At 44.3% G+C, this 20,914-nt stretch overlaps 1 protein-coding gene across 4 annotated transcripts in view; it reads left to right on the forward strand.

Annotated features, from left to right (window-relative positions):
* Window positions 1-9,062: 9,062 nt before the first annotated feature.
* LOC113951429 (septin-2) overlaps window positions 9,063-20,914 on the forward strand; it is a 34,749-nt gene continuing 22,897 nt past the window's right edge. For 2 of the 4 annotated variants that reach the window (XM_027652385.1, XM_027652389.1), the window contains exons 1-5: window positions 9,112-9,214; window positions 14,225-14,276; window positions 15,351-15,450; window positions 16,938-17,024; window positions 17,630-17,753. In XM_027652385.1, coding sequence (XP_027508186.1) covers window positions 14,250-14,276; window positions 15,351-15,450; window positions 16,938-17,024; window positions 17,630-17,753 — 338 coding nt within the window. In that variant the 5' untranslated portion in view covers window positions 9,112-9,214; window positions 14,225-14,249. Of the gene's footprint in view, window positions 9,084-9,111; window positions 9,215-9,628; window positions 9,652-14,224; window positions 14,277-15,350; window positions 15,451-16,937; window positions 17,025-17,629; window positions 17,754-20,914 lie in introns of those variants that run through there. The other 2 variants (XM_027652388.1, XM_027652386.1) reach the window with 2 other exon arrangements.

Below are 20,914 nucleotides of genomic sequence, written 5' to 3' on the forward strand. Positions count from 1 at the left end.
CGCGCCGCGGCCGCGGGCAGCGCTATTTGAGGGGCCGCGGGGCGCCCGCCCTCCGCCCCCGGCCCTGCCCTGCCGGGCAGCACCGCCCGCCCCGGGGCACGGGCAGGGCCGGGGGGGCGTGCGGGGCTCCCTCCTGCCCGGGGGGGTCCCGCCGGAGCCGGGAACGCGTCCCTGTGCTCCGGGGGGAGCTCGCGGCGGCGCTGCCCGCTCCCAGTTCAGCGCGGGGCTGCGGGCGTCTCTTCGCGGAGTTCATCTGCTCGAATTCCTTTCGGTGCCGTTATCTGTGTATTTCCTGTTTACTGATAAAGTCCGCGGCCAGACCTTCGGAGAGGTCTTGCCCCAACGCAGGCACCCAGCAGTGTGGAAGTCCTGGTTATCAGAGTCTAATTGATCATTTCCCAGAACACTGAGTGTGCTGACCGACCTGCACAGCTTTCTCCTGCACGCTGGGACGGGCAAAATTAAAAAAGCACAACCAAACAGATTTCACAGATTATTCTGAGTTGGAAGGGACCCACAAGGATCATCGATTCCAACTCTTAAGTGAATAACCCATACAGAGATTGAACCCACAACCATGGTACTATCAGATGTCTGTACTTGAAGACAGACAAGCCCACTAATTCTGACAGAAAAAATACCCTCAAAATACATTTTTTAACTAATTAGTCTCATATTCTCTACTTAAGTGAGATTTAAATAGAGAACTAAAATACTGTGGCATTTGCCTACACTTTTGCTCATATTTCTAATGTTGCTCTTCCAGAATAAAATATTCACTTACAGTGCTTAGGAACCACCCTGAAAATGGAAGAGCTTTGAACGTGGGCTCTGCATGTCACCTGTCAGTACCAGCAGACAGATTCTCAGTTTGGTCCAGGAAGAATAATTGCTCTTAGCTTACACCAAGTGTGAAACTGTTTTTTCTGATACTGGAGCCTAGAGCAAAGCATACCATTTAAATATGTCACCACAAAGATTTCAGACTTGACTTTACTCTTTTAATAGTTCGAGTACATTTTGAATCTTTATGGTGTGTTGATGAGTTATGTGCCCATGTCAAAAAGGGTGTATTTACAAGAGGTATCATCGTCAGGCCATGCAGACATTGTAATTGCTACAGTCTCTTCATGGCCCACTGGTGTTTTGGATTGCTCTTGCAAAGCAGCCTTGGTTCACAGCTCACAGCCCCCCAGGCTGGCAGCGAGTGCTCGTGGTGTGAATGCTGTGTTCCAGATCAGAGAAAGAGAACAGACCCCAGCAGCTGCTCACAGCACTCACAGGGAGCTGTGCCCAGGGGCTTCCACCGGCTGCCCTGAGAAAGGCTCATTTTGATTGCAGTAAGTTTAAATGCTTTAGACGAAACTGAAAGTTATGTTCACACTGACTTTAGAATTGGTTTGGCTTTTTGTGGATTCAGTTTCAACTAGCCCAAGGTATCCTAGCGTAGAGGAGATTGCGGAGTTTGAAAATAATACATTTCCTGCCCCTACATAAGTGGTTTTCTCTGTTGCACAGTAACTTACAGCATGTACTGTGGCATGCAGAGGTTTGTGATGGAAATCTTGAGGCTGATATGAGTGCAGCATGAATGGAAAAGTCCACATGCGAAGCAGAAGCAGCAGAAGGAAGGATAAGCAGAGGTTACAGGAATCACATGGATTGCCAGCTGAGGATGTGCCTGCTGAGGTGACACGGGGCAGTGCCCCGAGTACATCCTGAGTGGTGACTCTTCTGCAGAAGACCCTGGCATAGTAACAGGAGGATGACAACAAGGTCACAGTACACTGGATGTGGCCTTTCACTTCTTTTTTTTTTTTTTCCCAGCCAGGAGACAAGCTTTTAGCCACAAGACACCCAAAAAAAGGAAACCAAAGAACATCAGCAGCTTTGTGGACTGTGGTGTAGGACATGCTGACACATGACGACTGCAGCCCTCCATCGATTATCTCTGCAGGAGGAGCTGTAAACATTTCTAGCATGGAAAATGTCTTCCTAACAAAGACTGCCTGGCAAATGGAGTTCAGAGGATTTATCTCCTCTTCCAGCTGTATATGAAATACATACAGTTTACTTCAATTATTCAAAACTGCAAATTCCAGTGTGCAAGTCCAGGAGGAATGTGTGACTGGGGCTGTGCAGTCTGTCAAACTGAGGCTGCTTACAATCACTCAGAAGAGTCCCTGGTGTCAGGGAGGGGAGAATGGGCAAAAGAACCATCCACAGAGACAGAGATATCTCAGAGGTGAACAGGAAGAAACCCAGAGCACAGACTGAAACGGAATAACATCTGTATTTATGATGATAATAACGATTATATAGAAACGACACAGAAGAACAATCAAGAAAGGGGGGAGAAATGCCAGTTATCTTAGCCCACAAGCACAGGAAAGCCCCACCCTTGCCACTCGCCCGGGAGCACGGAACTCTGAATTTCCTCCGATAAATGGCCTGTGCCGCGGGAGGCACTGACGGGGCCGGGGCAGCTGCCCGGGCCCTGGGGCTGAGAAGGGAAACTACTGCAAGGCTTGTTTTACCTCTGCAGCCCTCACCCCACCTTTCCTTGCTACCTGTAACCCAGCAACTGATTCCTACAAATCACTTAATCCAAGGCAATTATTTCTCTGGGGAAATGCATGCTTAATAATCACACGGCAACTGGACCTTTCTGCTTACAGGCATTTCCCGTGCTGGTATTTCACCTTTGTCTGTTTGTTCCTTTTCCTTGCCCCAGATATTAGCTTTTATCCTGGTTACTGGCAACAACCTCCATTTTCAATTACTCCATTCCCTGATCCCAAATGTCTGTTGCACAGACCACCTTTAATGACCCAGGGTGCAAGGTGCTCCCCCTCTGCTCACTTCACTTACTGGTACCTTGACTGACTCAGGCTGGGGGGCCTGAGGACCCCACCAGCTCCAGCACAGCTGCTTTCTGATGGGTGTCAGTGTCACAACACTGAAAATTAAACTCTTAGAAATGAAAGGGTTCCATTTGTTAAAAGGAAACACACATCAGCATGATGTTTTACTTGGGATGTTAAGTAAAGAAAATTGCCACTTATAAGTTAAATCCTTGCTGCAAAAGTCTGGATTCCTTTAAACTCCAAAGCACAATGTTCTTGCAGCAAAGTAACTCTAACAAATGGCCATTCATGTAATTCCATCTATTTCTGCTCCAGCTGTGTATTAATTAAATTATTCTGGGGGGATGCTTAGAGGGGCTTTACAGCCTGTGAAAATGGGCGGAAGTGGTATTCAAGCTGAGAACAATTGCACAGGAGCCATGCTATAGCAAGAGGGGCTTTGGGATTAGAGGTGATTGTGTTTTTGCTCTTTTCCTGACATAATCAGGACAAATACCAGGCTCAGAGTAACTGGGAGGGCTGCTAAGGGGGGTCCAGGCTCTCCCCACATTGCTTGTCCTGGGCTATGAACCCTGTCCCATGGCACAGAAGTGCTGTGCCCTCCAGCCTTGCCAGGGCTGTGCTCAGCCCCAAGGCATCCCACCAGCAATGCTGGCATAGATTTGCCTTTGGGCACCTGAAATGTAGCCTGCAGAGCACACTTGGTTTATAACTTTTGGAGTGTCCCTTACCCAAGTGTTTCTGCTCCTTCTCATCCCTAAAATATTAAGCATCTAGAAGACAGAGAGGAAAATGACATTTAGGATCAATCTTATGCACAAACCCAGTATTGTTTGTGTGAATAAGATGGAGTATGAGTCAAAGGATTAATTGAAAGCCTAGTGATCTCGAGAGAGCTTACCATAACTTTTGGATCAGACATAAGCAAAGGTGAAGAATTAGGAATCCTATTAGAGATTGATTTTGTGCCATATTTTGTATTCTAATTAGTGCTGGAATAAAGGCAAAGAGATTTACAAATACAGAGTGGTTAGGCAAGGACTGTTCTTTATTTAGAAAGCTTGAGGTTTCTCAGTGAAGATTACTCCTTTTGGAATTATCCTTTAAACTCCAGCTCTTTTCCTAAGAGATTTAGTTGGAGTTTGAGTGCACATTCCACAGTAAGATAGGGCTTCAGGAAGTCCTTGCATGTCAGCAGTGCCAATGTGTCTTCAGACCAGTGTTACACATCAGAAGACTGGCACACAGGAATGAGTCCTTGTCAAATGAGCAGGTTATTACAAAATGAGAGTGCACAATTCCACCAGAGTACTTATTTAAAGATCATTTATTTTGGAAACAAGCAGAAGTGGTTAACATGAAATTGTTACTTCCTCTCTTAGATCATCTTTTGAGCAAAGAGAAACAGTGATTTAAAAGTCAGGCCAGAATTTTGCAAGAGGAACCAGTAGTGCTCAGTGACTGGTGCTAATGATGAAGAATTCAACACTTTTTTTAGTACAAGTGTTGCTGCTGCCCTTCAGGATTGAGAAGTGGGTGCCCACGCTGCTGTTCCCCCTCGGTGGTGATGTGACAAGGCTCAGGGAAAAGAAAAGAAGGAAACAGATATATAGTTGGGAAAGTAGTGAAAGAGGTGATAAAGGCTTCCAGTCTTCATATATTTGCTTTATATCCCTTTCCAAACAGTTGCCCCAGCCCTGCTTTACACACCCCCTCTGCCTGGAGGCAGCAGGAGCCTGGGTCTGGCTGGGAACACTGAGACAGTGTTACAGCACTTTCCTCGCAGAACGAAGGAATTAATTGTGCTAAACCATCATCAGAACCAAGTTCCACATCTTCCTACTCGAATTCCTCTGCACATGTACTTCTTGATCAGCATTTGAAGCTTCCCAGTGTTGGAATTATCTCCGTGTCCCGTCACCCTGGTCAGGACCAGCTGGGCTGCACTGGGGAGGAGCTGTGCACCCACCTCTTCAGCTCCCTGTTTCCTGAGTTTGGCTTTCCAGAGAACACTGCAGTGTCACTGGACACCATAACTGTGTCAAGGGTGTTCAGGACAGTTGATGTGGTGAATGAGAGCCCTTTCCCAAAGCCTAGAATGTCACGTCTGCAGGTGAGCAGAAAAGGTTTGATCATCCTGCTCACCAAAAGATCACACTGCACATGCTGAGGCCATGCCACTCAAATGGTTCTCTTTAATGCCATGGACAGATCCTGGGAATGTGTTAAAGCCTGGATAGGCAGGGCAGGGGCTATAGGAAATACACATTGTTTCATGCCTAATGCTCCATCCTACTGCACGTTTCCTTCAGGAGAACTGCAGGCTGATTCTGTCCTCTCCAGGGTTTGCCTCCTTCCACAGATGGTGGTGTACCAGGATCCTGGTAGGTCCCTCTCCCATGGAATTTTTGGGAAATCACATGGTGATTGACAGACAGATGTCAGTCTGTGAACAACAGTCAGCAAGGACAAGTGCCATTGTTTTAAATACACATTGCAAATGTTGAAAGTAATTGGTAAAGACATGACCATGAAGTTACTGAAACCCATTCAGGGTTAGTGATGGGAAAGGTACTACCTTTCTATTGTGTCCCAGGAAATCTGCATTCCTGAGCACACCTGGGAGGTTTGGCACATCTCCTCTCTTTGTGAGTGATTACTGCTCAGCAGTGCTGGCCCTGTTCTTAACAAGACATGTCTGAGTCAAGCCCTGCTTTTGGGAAAAACATGCATCTGTCTGGTCAATCATGATTTCCTTCTCAAAAGTGAAGGTGGTTACCACTAAGGGGAAAGTATGGCTGTCGTTGGTGAAAAGATGTAAAATGTCTCTAACACTGGAGAGTATTTGTAGGTTCTTTTTACTGCTTCTTCATTGCCACAAGTAACATCTTGAGAGGGAGGGTTTGTACATGCTTGTAAATGCAAAAGAACCACTTCTGCCTCACTCTGAGACTGCTGTAAGTCAAACACAATCTTCCTTTCCTTCAGTGTGTCACTAAAAACGAGGTTTGGGAATTCTTTTTGCAGCAAGGGAAAATACTTATCTGCTGCAGGTTTTCTTATGGATTTGCAAATAACTTGCAAAGTAGCTTGTGTCAATAGATCCTGGTGCATCCACAGACAGGGGCTTCCTGTTTGTGCCCTGCCAGAGCTCCAGCTCTGAGCTGAGGGCTTCAGAAGGGCTCAGCAGAGACCAGCTTTCCATGGGCCTGATATTTGTGATTGCTGACACAGCACATCTGTAAAAACACAGAAAATGTGAGATGTTAGAGTGGTTCTCCCTGTTAGTGATTCCACAGATCCAGCCCTACACAGAAGAACATTTTGATCAAATCAGCAGTTTACCAAAGATGAACAGACAGTGGGAAGTTTGCCCTTAAATTTCTGCCTATCAGCACACTCAAATCCTAAAATTAACCCAGGGAATATCTAAGTTACTGTCTCTGACATCCACTACTTTTTTCTCTAGTAACCCTTTAACAGAGGATGTCACCTGCAGTGTGCAGCTCTTGAGTATTTATTTCTAACAGGCTTGAACCTGGAGCCATGTACTGTAACTTGGCAAAGCACACACAAATATTCTGAATCAAACACCAACTGAAACCTTATGGAAATGAAAAGAATTTATGCATATGGATAAGAATAAGTTGTTTAATCTGGACTTGAGTAATTTTATCTCCAGGGAGGATTGGGAGAGTTCAAGATGCTCAGTGTCTTACAGTAGTGGGCCAATATCTTCATGAATTGCTTTTGTAGTGCAGCCATCAAAGCAATCACACAAAATTTAGGCTCAACTTTCAAACATCCAGCTATGTGAGGAACAGACTGAATTAAAAGATAATCAAGTTAAAAGGGATCCTACAACTGAAAAAACACAGTTTCATTTTGTCTAAGCAGCATAACTCTTTTTTTCTTTAATGTAAAAGAAATAATGCCAAGGAATGTGGAGTTGTTTTATCTATTAAAACTCAATTTAGTTTTCAGTTATAGGGTTGTATTTGTTTTATTATAATCAGTAAGACACCATTTTCTCTGGTAAGGACCAGAACAAAAGACACATAATGTCTTTGGCTGAATGGATGAGGTATTTCTAATGTGCTAAGATGTGACTCCACACAAAGTTAATATTTGAATTCAAGGAAGGACTTTAATTGTGCTTTTGAAAATATAAACTCAGATGTATCAGGAACTTTTATAAAAGGCATTGGAACTTCCAAGGGAATAATTAAACAAAATTCTTTCAGAAATAATAATTCTGGGAATGAGTGATTCACAGTCACTGCTGTTCACAGCATGAACTTTTCTAGACTCTTTAACCATTTAGGAAGAACAGTCTCCAGTAGAACCATTTCTTCTGTTTGGACTCACTCCTAATACTGGGGTGAGAAGCAAGGAGCATGCAGGATGTGTTTTGTGGGCCTGCATTTGCTGTAGGTGTCTGCAGTTCTCAGCACTTCTTAGCCACACACCCCAAATAGTTCCAGGTCTGCTGCCTGGAGTTCCTACAACTGTGGGTTCACAGGGGTCTCGTAACAGGTTACAAAATAACAAAAGCACATTTTCTCCAAGTGCGTAACCCTCTGTAGCACTGTCACAGGATGCTCTGCAATGCCAGAAGTCGAGATGGGTTCAAAAAGCAAGAAGAAAAATTCATGGAAGAGAGAACCACCAAGATAAAACCCCTGGCTCAGGAAGCTGCCGAGCTCCAGAGTGCAGGGAGGAAACAGGCACGGAGCTGCTTTTATCTGTTCCTCAGCATCTGCTCCTGGGCCCTGCAGAGCCTGCAGCTGACCTCTGCTCTTACCCCAGCTGCCCCTCCTTACATCACTGTCTGGCACAGTGGGACTTTTGGGGAGGACTGTGACTCCCCTGAAGGTTCTGTGTGGCAGCTGGTCAGCGATCTGATCCAGCCAGGACCTGGGAACACCACCCCTATTGCCTCAATAACGGGCTGTTGGAACCCCTGGGGCTGCTTCACCCCTTGCACTAAATCCTGCCACAGGAAAGGAGTGACAGGCATGGGAAAGCACGGACTTCCACTTGACTCTGGGTCAATGGCAGTCTGTGGTTTGGCATTGTCTGTGTTAATATCTTATAATTTCTTCAAATGGGAGTTATTTGTAACAGCAGTGCAGGTGTGAAAACATTGTGTCCATCACAGTGTTCTAACTTAGTGAAAGAAAAAAACTGCCTTGGTTGTTTCTCTGCTGATAGTACAAAACACCTGTATGGAAATCCATGGAGTAATTTTAAATAATACCTTAATTTCTAAAGAAGACTGAAATTCCATCTTTTAACTCCTCCAAGGACGTACTGTGTAACAGAACTTGGTGTTACAACATTGCACTCTGTCCCAGGAAACGGGACTTGGTTGTGCTTTCGTTGGCTTTTATCTGGTTCTTACTCAGATTACATCAATGCACAGTTGATAATATGAGCACAATGGGAATTAGCAAATAATGCCAGTCTGCCTTCAGCAGCATTTGTTTCACTTCCAGGTTTTCCTGTTGTGAGCTGCAACCCTGTTTGCCTTATGGATGGAAATGCAGAAAGAACAGAAATGTGCTGCTTGGTGTTCAGAATTGTAAGTCAAAGGATTTCCTGCGGGGTCACACATACAAACTGCCCTCTGCAAACCGTGTGGATGGACTGCCAGGAACTTTCCTGGACATAGTTCTTGTAGGTTGGAAAAAGCCTTTCCTGAGCTTCTGCCGACAGTGTTTTAGCTTAGACAGTGTTGAGCGTTTGAGCTGTGTAACAGTTTCCCCGTGAGAAAGTGATTTATTCCTGTAGCTGACTGCGGGTATCGCTGACAGCCCAGGTTGTTCTGCTGGAGTCCCCCCAGCCCCTTCGGCGGTGACACCGTCCCTGAGCCCGAGGGAATGCCTGAGGAAAGGCCACAGCGCAGTAAAACAAGGAACTCCTGCACAATGCTTGGGACAGAAATTTGCTCCCTGTGTGAATGAGCAGCTGAAAACCAACCAGCTGATGTTACCCACGGCGTGACAGCCAAAAGCTGGATTTCCCCGTGGCTATTCTCCTACCGCAGGGTTCGCACCGAGAGCAGGATCGGGGCCCCGCTGCGGGCGGGTTCCAGCGCTCCTCCGGGAACGCCAGGCCCGGTCCGCCAGGCCCGGTCCGCCAGGCCCGGGCGGGGGCCGCTCTGTCCCTCCTCTCGCTGCTCCCCGGCGGGCCCGGACCATAGAGCGGCGCGGGGTAGGCGGGCGCTCGGCCGCGGTGGCGTGTGGGACGCGGGCGGATCGCGGCCTGGCGGGGCGGCGGCGGCGGAGCGGCCGCGGGCGGAGGGCTCGGGGCTGAGGGCTCGGCACTAAGGGCTCAGCGCTCAGGTGAGAGCGGGGAACGGGCCCGGCCCGGCCGGCGCGGCCTCCGCCCGCACAGCGCCCCGGGGCTCGGCCCGGGCGGGGCTGGGTCGGTGCCGCCGCTGTGGGGAGGGAGGAGCCGCGGGGCAGGACCCTCGGGCCGGAGTTACCGTGAGGTGCGGGCACGGCCTCGGCCGGGGATGGAGCGGGCAGTGCCGGCCCCGCGGGCGTTCCGGGGGTGCCTCCAGACCCGCCGGGGATGGGGCGGGCGGTGCTGCCGGAGGGCACAGCCGCGGGGCCGGGGGCGGCCACACACCCGGCACGGCTTCGCTGCTTGCGTTTGGTTTTGTTTTGTCTTTCATTGTTGTTCACGTGCAGGTCGGAGACTTCGTGGTGTCACGGGACTTAAGCGTGATTTGGAAGTGGTTTAGAATACCAGCTTATCAGTTCGCTATGCGTTGCCAGTGTGTACACAACTGTACCTAAATTCTGTGGGTGTGAGGCAGAGCTACCTGTGTCCTGATGAGTGATTGTGGCTAATATGTTTGGCTTTTTCGTTTGAAAAAGCCCCTGCTTTTCACGTTTTCAGATCTGCTACCCAATAATTTTCTGACACAGTAACTGCAAAAATACAGTCCAAAGCTGCCTGCATAGGAAGCACATAAATCCTAAAGCTGATCCTTAATGAGAACAGTATCACTGCCTCCTTTGTGCTTTTTAAGTCACTGTGTTCACTGATATAACAGTAAGGAAAGAAGATGTCTAGAGTAAAATGTTACTGTTGAAATAGAACTTTAAATAAAATATTTGGGATCAGAGCTTTAGATTCATGCATTGCTTTTTCTTGAGCAGTGCTCACACAGGTGGGTCCCTCTAACTTGCCCGGCCTTTGCTCCTTTTGCTGTGCACGTGTGCTGGGAAGTCACAGGCGTGTTCCAGGTTTTGATGCATTCCCAGAAATAATCTGTGTGGAGTGTCCTTGGTTCAAATCCAGCCCCAGAGGGAAGTCTGTGGGACTTGTGAGCACTGAGCTCCAGTGCAGAGCCAGAGCAGTGGCTCATGCTTGGAGTGGTCTGTCTGCAGAGGTCACAGCTGGGTTGTGGCATTTGCTGTGAATTCTGTGCTTGGGGGAAGTGATACAGTCATTTTCCTGAGTGAGAGTAATGCAGAATTGCTAATGTTTAAAAGAGAATTCCTTCGACTGGTAACACCTGTGTCTGATGAGGAAAATGAAATCATCTGTGGTTGTTGATCCAGGGGGAGTGATGGGGGGTTTCCCCCCTCAGAGACCAGGATGTGGCAGGAACAAAGCACAGCACACAGAACAGGCTCTGCTGGACACACTTGTTTGGTAGAATTCAGTGATTCACACAACTTGGAATGAGTAAGCTACCAAAAAAAAAAGTTGACTGCTTTGTATTTGTATCCCTGTATCCAGCTTGGAATACAGTGAGAAAATGTCTAATTTTCAAGTAAATTCTTTGTTTCTCTATGTATAAGACACTTGGCAAAGTTGATTTTTTTTTTTTTTTCATTCTTATTGATGTGCTTCAGTGCTGGAGTCTGACATTTCTTCCTGGGGTTTTGTAGTGCTTTTGTGAGAAACCACAAAACACCACATATTCCTGGTGTTCCTCTGTCTGCTTTGAGTCTGAAAAGTGACTTCAGAATGCTGATGTTTTTGAGACCATTTCCAGCCCTGGGAAACCTGTTAAAGTCTTTACTGCTTTTTGTAGTTCCTTGTTAGGTTATTAAATACTCTGAAAAAGTATCAGAGTTGTATAATCTCAGATGGAAAGAAAGAAGCCTCATTTGAGAAATCAGGAGGGCTCTTCTGCTTGTGGAGATGGTTGTAAGGTCGCTCTAAAGTGATGATTTAAAATGTTGTTTGATATCCTTATATGGAAACACTCTTTGTACATGTTTTGTGACGCTTTCTTTGTGTGGTTCTTATTAAGAAGCTCCCAGTCTGCCTGTTCCTAACAGTTTACTTCTTACATCCTGACAGGAACAAAGGAAATGACCCATTTTCCTTCCCCTCTCTTTCTCTCTCACTGGAATACTGTTCTCAGCAGAAGAGGGAGGGATGGCACGTTCCAGGGCTCTGTGTTTGCAGAGGAGGAGCTGGAACTGAGCTTAGTGGCAGTTTGCTCCCTTTGGTTGCCAGACATCACATTGTCCAGGGGAGGAATTTGTTGGGATCCGAAATGAAACTTTGCTACGTTATGCTCCATTGGAAAACAGATCTGGACATTCCTCTACTGGAGCACAGTGTCCTTTTCTCCTTCTAGGCCTGCTAGATAGGGCCCAGAATTATTTACAAATAAAGTTTCTCTGCTTTTTGCAAGTTATTGCAATTGCATCTTATCTATTCCTTTCTCTATGTACTGTTTTTCGTGTGCTGCTTGGCTTATCTTGTACTGATTGAAACAGGACTCGGAAAACCTAAAGAGAACAGAACAGGCTCTGGTTTGCCTTAGTTATGGTTTTTATACATTTTATTCTGGAAAATTGATGAGAAATTAAATATTCCAGTTTGCGGTTGAGGCCTGCCCAGAGCGTGGTCGAGGCTCAGGTTGCCATGGTTTTGCAGTTTGCCTCAGCTGTGTGCAGGCTCAGTGCTGGATTTCAGGGCTCGCTGATGCCCGGCACGGGCTGGGTCAGCTCTCTCTCGGAGCAGTGCTGCCGATGCTGTGCTGGTTTGGTGCTGGAAGGAGATTTAACCTGTGGCGTTTTGCTAGTGATAAACTTCTGATTTGTGCTGTGTGGGAAAGCTTCGGGAGGACAGCACGTGGTTGGTTGAATGATTTTCGAGCAAACCTCACGAGGGCAGTATTAGGAACTGCAAAGTGTGTCGTGGCTGAGTAGCTGAGCTCCCAAATGAACCCCGGGGCCTTATTAAGTGTTGTGGAACAGCAGGTGTTTTCTGTGGGTGGGTTTTTGTGTTTGTTTTTATGGTTGTTGTTGAGGTAACTTTTAGTTAGAATATTTCTATTCTAAGGTAGTACAGTGGAAGTGACCAACTGGCTGCCTGTTGCTGCAGTCATGATGTGATCAGAGCAGCTGTGCTGCAGCTTTGGCTACAGAAACTTTTTGGTCAGAGGAAGACACAAGGTGAATATGGTTTGCCTTGTAGGAAGCAGGTTTTGCAAGTTATATTTATGGAAAAAATTATTGTAAATTTAGCTTCTTGTGAGAGACTGATTTTGAAGCCAAATGTGTCATAGTCAGCTGACAGTGATTTTCACTCTTCTGCTTCTTAATCAAGTAACTTGGGTGATGCCACAATGGATGTGACCCTCCTGTCAGCTTAAAGCAGAAGCAGTTAGACAATTTGGCATACATATTGAAACCTGAATTGTTCCCCCTCCTATCTACAGACAGCTGCTCTGGGGGTTTCTCATCTGGCATCACTGTGGGAGATAGGCCAGGTCTATCTACATTAGCACTCAGTGGCTTTTTATGAGCTTTTCTAAACTCTTGAATTACGTTACTGATTTTATAGACAAAGTGACAGCAGAGGTTTGCAAACTTAGGAACAAGCTGTGGCCAGAGCAATAGGTTACATCTGTCAGTGGGACTGTGACTGTCTTTAAGGATCTGGAGCAGTGGTTGGCTGGAGGCTGGAATGAGCCCTTGCATATTGGTCAAAGAAAAATAAGCTGTTTTTTCAAAACCATTCCTAAGGGTTTCTTAACAGTTTCCCAGACTGTTCTGAGGAATACCTAATTAGGGGCTACCATCAGATGGTTAGGATCAGGACCTCCCTATTTTCCAGGCAGTGGATGTTTTATTAGGCTTTCATAGCAAGGAACTGAGCTGGGTTTGGGGGAAAAGTAGGCCTTCTTTTCTTCCAGGGTGGCTGGCATCTGCACAGCTGCCAGGACTTTAAATGTCTGCTGCAGGGCAAATGAAATGCTGTGGGAGCTGAAAACATGTTTTCTTTAAAACTCCAAGTGGTAATTATGCTAACTTTGCTTTTGCTCAGTCCAGAGTGTGTCTCTGCTAGGATTGGACTGTCAAAATGCCAGTCTCAGAAACTGGCCTGTATCCTGCTGAAATGCCTCCTGCTACCCCCCAGGAAGGTGTTTGTGTGTGAGCACACAGGTGCCTGCACAGGTCACTGCCCTGCTGCCCCAGGCCAGGAGCTGCACTGCCAACAGACCAGGCTGGGAAGTGCTCCTGCCACCTGTGCTCTTCCTGCCCTGCTCAGGGGCTGCTCTGGGTGAAGGGGCCTCTCACCTCCAGCACAGCTGTAAATAGAGAAGGGCTTGCCAAAACCCAGCTCTTCGGGGTGCTGAAACCAGAGAACAAAGCTTTTGGATAGTTCTTCACCTCAGGGTGAGTTTCCATGTCCAGAATGGGTCAGCCAAGTGTGTCCTTTTCAGCAACAGGACTTTGAAGTGACTGGCAATAATGTTATGTTCTGACCCTTACCTGGGAATCACAGGGGTGTCCTGTTCTCATGGGAATTACTGTGTAATTTTTTGACAACAGTTTGTTTTACGTTCACCAGTTTGTAAACCATATTTAAGAGAAATATAATAAGTCAAAAGGGTAAAAATTGAAAGAAAAAGGACCTCCTTCTGCTGTTATATCCCAACCGTGGTTGGGAACAGAGAATATTTGAATTTTGGGTTTCATTAGCTAAGTGCAGAATCAGAGAACTTAAAGAGCATTCCATCAGGAGTGCCATGCATACTCAGCATTAGCTTTAAGTAGATAATTTTCCTTCTTTAAAGACAGGATGGATGAAAGTTTGTTATGATACTGAATTTTAGTATTTTGTGCTCTAAAGGAATATCTCTGTTTTGAAACTTTTAAGTATTTAAATGAAGTATTCTGGCTTTGATAATCCTGAGTAACTTCTTTCAGAAGCAGACATTTTGGTTGTGGCCTGTTTATTGTGGTAATCCTTGGGTATGTGACGTTTCATTCTACTAGAATAAAATGTGATTTTTATAAGCAGATGATCAGAATTAAAATCAGTGTAATCTTCAAGTCAGCTAACATGCACTATGGCTTTGTTTTCCACAGTGTCTGACACTTGGAGTGACGAAACATGTCTCAGTCAGGTGAAAAAGTGAAGGTAAAGAGATGGCTGCACAGCCAAAATTTTGTTTAGAATCTGTTCAACTTCTGAAAATACTCATGGTTTTAATGAAGTGGTAAAATTGTGAATAAATGATACCTTATTGCTGCAGATGTGTTCCTTAAAAGGAACTGTTTAGTAGAAACAGAGCTTGCATGTGATTCTTGTAATAGGCTTCCTGGTGTTTGCCTGAGTTTGCTTACACAGTTAAAATGGTGCTTTTACCTCAGGAAACTTCATTTGAAAAACCTTCATTTCTCATGTTTTTGCCCACCTGGGTGGGCTTTAAGAGGATTGTTAGCAAATAAATAATTACCTTTTAAGCTGTGTCCCCTCTGCCCCACTGGAAATGTCTGGCATTGTATTAAAAATGTTCTCATCATAAATTCATCTGTGAAGAAAACCCCTGATTCCAAGTAGTTCATAGGTCCCTAAATCAAGTGGCTGCAGTTCTTCTTTAGGCTCCTACCAGGTTTTCAGTCAATGGATAACAGATGGTGAAGCAGCCTGCTCTGTTTATAGCCCAAATCTCTTTGATAAGTTTTTCAGGCATGTTTCTTTTTCCTGCTTTTGTGTTAGAAGTTAAAGGTTGTGAAGATAGGTGAACACCTTAACTAGCCAAAGATACATCTCTGTGTAACTGTGTCTTGGAAATCCCTACATGAGTGCAATGTTCCTGTGTTTTACCTGGGAGCATATACACTGTTTTTAGAGAAGATAGTAGCAGCAAATACTAAATTTTAACAGATTTTTTTTCTATTTTTAGCTGTATTTACATCTTAAGATTGATAATAGTGTGCTCTTGCAAGCGTGCAGATGTTGATTTTATGCAAGGGGAGACTTTTGTTTGTGTAGCCCAAGGTACTGACTGGTTTCTGTTGATGCATCAGCCTTGGTCAATGGGCCTGTGTCAGGGTCTGCCTTGCTACAGCAGCAAAAAATGGTTTCAGTCTCTATTTTCCCATGTGCTTTTTATACCTCTGCCCCTTACTGTGCAGAATCAGCTGAACTTGTTTTCAGCTTTGAAGGGGGAGAAGGATCTCGTTTATTCCAACTTTTATCTCCTTGCAGTTCTCTGACTCGGCGGGGTATGTGGGCTTTGCTAACCTGCCCAACCAGGTTCACAGGAAATCTGTGAAGAAGGGCTTTGAGTTCACTCTCATGGTGGTTGGTAAGTCACTTCTTTAATTGTTTTTGACTGCTATACAACAACAATGAAATTTCTTTCAGAGGTGTATCTCTCTTCCTACTTAGCAATTGGCTGTTACACAGAAGAAAAAGCTTTGAACCTCTATACTTTCTAATTAAAGCTTTTACCATTTTGTCCTGTTTCGTGGGAGGGAGTATTTGTAGTGATTAGAGGTGATGACTTTGAGCCAGCAGGACATTTTTGTGTTCCTGACTCATTGTCAGATGATGGGGTGGTTGTTTAATCTTCCTTTGACTCTTTTTCCCCAACTCAAGGCATGAATGCACATGATCAGTGTCTTGCTGTTGAAATGGTGATGCTGCTGTTGTGTTTGCTGCTGTTCAGTACTGACTCACTTTTGTGTCATAGATAAACCTGTAATTTAAGAAATAATAATTAATAATAAACCCTGCCTGTTCTGTCAGTGAGCACCTGTGTCTCTGATGGAGAGTCCTTTAGGCACAAAGGTGTCCCAAGTGACATGTTGAATTATATCTGCATTGAATCAGTTTAATGTTATCCAAGTGCAAGGGAACCCACAGTACTGTCACTGTTCTGTAGCAGTTACTGAAAAATGAAAATGAGAAGAGATGCAGAACACTTCCATCTTATTCTCTGTGCTCTGTAGTACTGTTTAGGAGTATTTGGTGGCAGTGTTCAGCAGCGTTTGTGAGATAAATAGGTAATTTGTGTTAAGTGTAGAGTTCTCGTTTCATGTAGTCTGTGATGATGGATGACTTTTCCATCTCCAAGGTCAGATTAGTAGCACCTACAGTAATACAACCAGTTGTTCTAAATGCTGACTCCTTTGACTCCTTGGGCTAGGAAAAAAAGTGATTTTTTGAAACTCAGATTTAGTAGTTACATTTACAAGTTTATTACTTTGATGTAGGACAAAATCTGTATGACTTGAAGTTACAGAATTGTGAAACTTCTCAGGTGAATTTTGAATGGTTTTGGTTTCATAGAACCTACGTGGGTTCAGCTGTAAGGATGCAAGCCCTGACTCTTAGTTTGGGGTTGCTTTACTCGTTCTCCTTCCTAACAGTGTTCCAGGTTCAGTTTCTAGCTTAGGAAAACCATGAAGCTCTCAGAAATTTTCAATGGGAGAGCTACAGCTCCCGATTTTTGTAAGTTTAGATGAAGAAGTTTTAATTTCCCTTAAGTAACTGAACTGCCTCTAGGTCTACAGCCAAAGTGCTGCATGACCTTTCAGCTTTTATTGTGACATCTATTACAGTAAACTTAAAATTTTCATGTAACATTCATGAAAACACTGGAGCCTTGTTTTTCCGGTGTTTTCAAAGTGCTTAGCTGAACCTTTGATGTTTTTATATCAAAAGCTAGGGTGGATCCTGATGAACAAATTATTTTTCCTCCATAATGTGGGCCTCAAGAAGGATGAGGGGTTTTAAAAAGCTTGGATAAGATGTTTATATGCTTAATAACCTGAATTGTTTTGTTTGTAGGTGAGTCTGGCTTAGGAAAATCCACTTTAATTAACAGTCTGTTCCTGACTGATCTGTATCCAGAGCGTTATATTCCTGGAGCTGCAGGTAAATGTGCTTTTGCAGTTCCTCCAGCACACATCCTATAAAACTTCATGTTCTTTCAGTTAACATTGCTTCATTCTGATAGCCTCACCCATGGCACCCTTTCTTCGTGCTGTCTACTTGTATTTGAATCCTCCAGATTATATTTTGTTGAGTTGTCATTTTCTCATTTATTTTTCCTTTCAAAGACTCAGCTTTTGTTTCTTCACCAGTTGTTATTAAAAACAACAACACCCAAGCCTTTTAGGTGTTCATATACCTAAATGTGGCTTTCCTCCCATTTCCTCTCTTGCTTTTTGCCTCTAACACCTTAAATCCTGGTTAGAGGTGTAACTACCTTTTGACAGTCTAGCATGCTTTTGAGTATTCAAGTTTTATTTTTGCATATTGTTATGAGTAACCCCCCTTTTAGTTCACTGCTGCTTTTTATTTACAAAGACGTGGTGTTAAATTTTACCTCCCAGCTTGTTCTTTTCCTCTAAAATATTTGATGTTGTGTAGGTTACAGTACACTCCAGATGGCAGTTCCTCCTCTGTTGCTCTGTCCTGCAGGGGTTTCTGCAGCAATTGATAGGTACAATAACAATGCAAATGTTCCTTTATTTTAGAGAAAATAGAGAGGACAGTTCAAATCGAAGCTTCCACAGTAGAGATAGAGGAGCGAGGGGTGAAGCTGCGTTTAACAGTAGTTGACACACCAGGATATGGAGATGCCATTAACAGCCAGGACTGGTATGTGTGGAAATGCTGCTTTGTTAATACAGTGTGTGTCTTCTCAAACTCCACTCCAGTGTCTGTGCTGTTCTACAACTTCCACTTTCAATTTTCAAACTGCTTTCTCCTGTTTTTAAGAGGTTTGGTTGGGGTTCTCTAGGCTCTGTGTGATTCTGCCTCAAAATCAATGGCCTTTCCTGCAGTAAGGCTCTCTGACAACTGCAGTCAGCTTTTTGTCTCCATGGCCATTCCAGTAGGGTGGAATTATGGGGGGCAGGAATTTCCTGTTTGTCTTTTATTTTCTGTGTCTCTGGCCATCCGGTTTCCACGTTTTTAAGACAGTACTTTTCATTCCCTGTCCTTTATAGGTACTATTAGCAATTTGGGTAGCTGCTGTTATTTTTTTATGATGAAGTTGCTGCTTAGCTCTCTCTGGCCTAAATGTTGCTGATAGTCTTTAAAGGGTGAAGTAATTGTCAACAGATCCACTACACAACATACATAATTGCCTTAGCATAAAGGTTGTGAAAAAAGACAATGGTGAAATAGGAAGGAACTGGGCAGTTTGTAACAAAATTAGTTCATAAATGTAATTTCCAAATAATCATACTCAGGCAATTCTCTTTTGCTGTGGAAAACTGATAACTCTTTTCACATAAAGGTGAGATGTATCACTGTGCTTATGAGGATGCCTGAATCCAGTGCAACTGGAAGCTGAACTTTGAGTGTCCACATGATTGTCTTTTAAGAAGTGCTAACAATATTTATTTTGCTAAATATTGACATTTGACACTTTTTTCTGGTGGTGGTGGTAAATCAAAGGCAAACAGAGTGTCACTGTGCAGAGGGAGGAAGCATAAAACTAATACAGGTTGATTTGAGTCCTTCAGTATGAGTTAAAGGTCAGGAAAGAGACAAATACCTGATCAAATAAACATCTGTAATGCTAATAGACTGTGCTGTAGTCTTTCATTGACAGAATGCTGTGTTATCTGGAGCATTCTGAAGAACACAGTTCTCAGGGGTTTTCTCTTCTTTCCAGGCTGTGTGTGTAGGAGCATAGCAAAAGTGAAGGCAGTGAAGTTCCGTAAGACATGAAATGAAAGTTGGAAAGTGAAGCTCTAGTGAGATTTTTATTTTCCTCCTACTTTTCCTACTTTAGTAAGTTGAAAAAAAATTGAACTTTTGGAATAACACAAAGGCATCTCTCTGGACTGCACCATGGTCTTGCTTATTTTGTGCACTGTTGACTAGAGCTTCCTTCCGCTGCAGCCAGAGCTGAGCAGCCTGTGCATTGTGTTACTGAGAGCTCTTCCTGTTGATTGTGTTCTAATGCCCTTTGTTTATTCTGTTCAGATGTTTCTTAGAGACCTACGTGTTCGGGTTTTCCCCCTTTCTTTTTGGAGGCTTGCTGAACAGAGTCAGTCCATGGTGATTCAGACCCAGGAGAAAAATTTACCATTTTGTACATGGTTTTCTGGGAAAAATCTTAAACATCAAGATACACGACAGGAACAAATAGTGCTTACCTACTACAAAACAAAAAGATGTAGTTAATGACAACTCTTTAGTCTAATTTTCTTATGTCACACAAAAAGACAGTGAGTCATGGCCAGTGTCATTTGACAAAGTCTGTTAATCTTTCCAGGATGTCCCAGGGACTCGGATGGACAGACTCTTTGTTCTGAACTGCAGTGAAGACAAACTCAGTGCAACCACCTTCCTTCCTTGGTAGTTCAGAGGAAGGAGCAAGTTTGTGTTCTTGAACTCCAGTTTGTGTTCAGGAGCATTTCCTGCAGTCATGGGTAACCGGTGGATGGTGCTGATTGTGAGCCAAGATTTATAAAGCCCTTTTTTTGGGAAGGCTGCAATTTGTGCAGACTATTTGTATGTCAGGGTGATGAATTTTACTAAGGCTATTTTTGAACAGATGTCATTGTACCTAAAACAGGCTGTAAGGGAAGGTGGAGGAGAACCACAGTTGACCAGAGTGATAATTTTTTAGATGCTGTGTGAAGCTTTGGTGCTAGCTGGAGTTCTGTATTCTGCAATCAAACCACACCTAGAATTGCTCATGGCAGCAGTTTAAGCATGTTTGGGGAACAGCAAAGTTCTTTGTGGTCGGTGGTTTGACACATTCAGCATCTTTTCCATGCATGAGTATGTAGGGGTCGTGAGAGGAGCATGTCCTTGAATCAATCATGAGACAGAAGAGAGAGGATCTAATCAGGGGAGGAACAAAATTGCTTGATGCACAGATCTGGTGTGAAATCTGGCCTCAAGAGGAGGGCTGACAAAACCAGCCTGCAGGTGAACTTGTTAGATGCTGCTGATCGTACACTTTGTGTCACCTTGCAGTGTCACAGGTCATTTGAGAGCTGCTCTCTGGCTAATGCTAAATTTTTGGTTCTTTTTTTTAAGCTGGCTTAAATGATATTCTGTGGGTGTTGGCAGCTTGATAATATCGTTCATTTTCCCCCCGTGGGTTTAAATGCAGCGTTGTGTTGTTTGTTGTTCCAATCCAGGATGTGCTGTCTCCTCAGCAATGACAGCACGGGGTATCAGCCAGGTGTTTCCTGGCAGTCAGGAGGTACAGGACACTGACACCATATTTATGGGGAAAATTATAGCTGTTAGAGCCAGAGAGCTGCACGTAAACCAATGGTATTGCCAGAGAAATGTGTGGTAGTTCTTTCCCACTGTTAGTGCTTGGTTTCTGATCTAACATCTCTATGTCTTCAGTCTCATTACCTTTTACCAGCTAAGAGGAGAAGCATCAAAGATCAACAGGAACATAAACCATGTTGTTGTATTTCAACCCGTTTAGGTATCAAGATGCAGGCTTTTGAAAGAGCAGCACTAAAGTCAAAACCCGAAAATTCCATGTTTTGCTGTGTTGTCCTCTAGTATGACTTAGAACAGCCAGATCTTGCAAAGATGTAAATGTGTGTGTATATATATATATATATATATATATATATATACTGCTATAGATTTATTCCTTCTCCATCCAAAAGCTTACTCAACTCTGGAAAATCAAATTCCCTCCAGGACCTCTTCCATCATTCTTATTCCTTTTGTTTATCATCTTTACAGCCGTGCAGTGCTGCATTGACTGTTGCCTGTTGCAGTATTTGCCAGCATTCTGGGTTCATTTGCCAGCATTCTGGGTTCATTTG

Source organism: Corapipo altera, unplaced genomic scaffold (assembly GCF_003945725.1).
Source record: "Corapipo altera isolate COAL_440 unplaced genomic scaffold, ASM394572v1 67, whole genome shotgun sequence".
Classification (NCBI taxonomy): domain Eukaryota; kingdom Metazoa; phylum Chordata; class Aves; order Passeriformes; family Pipridae; genus Corapipo; species Corapipo altera.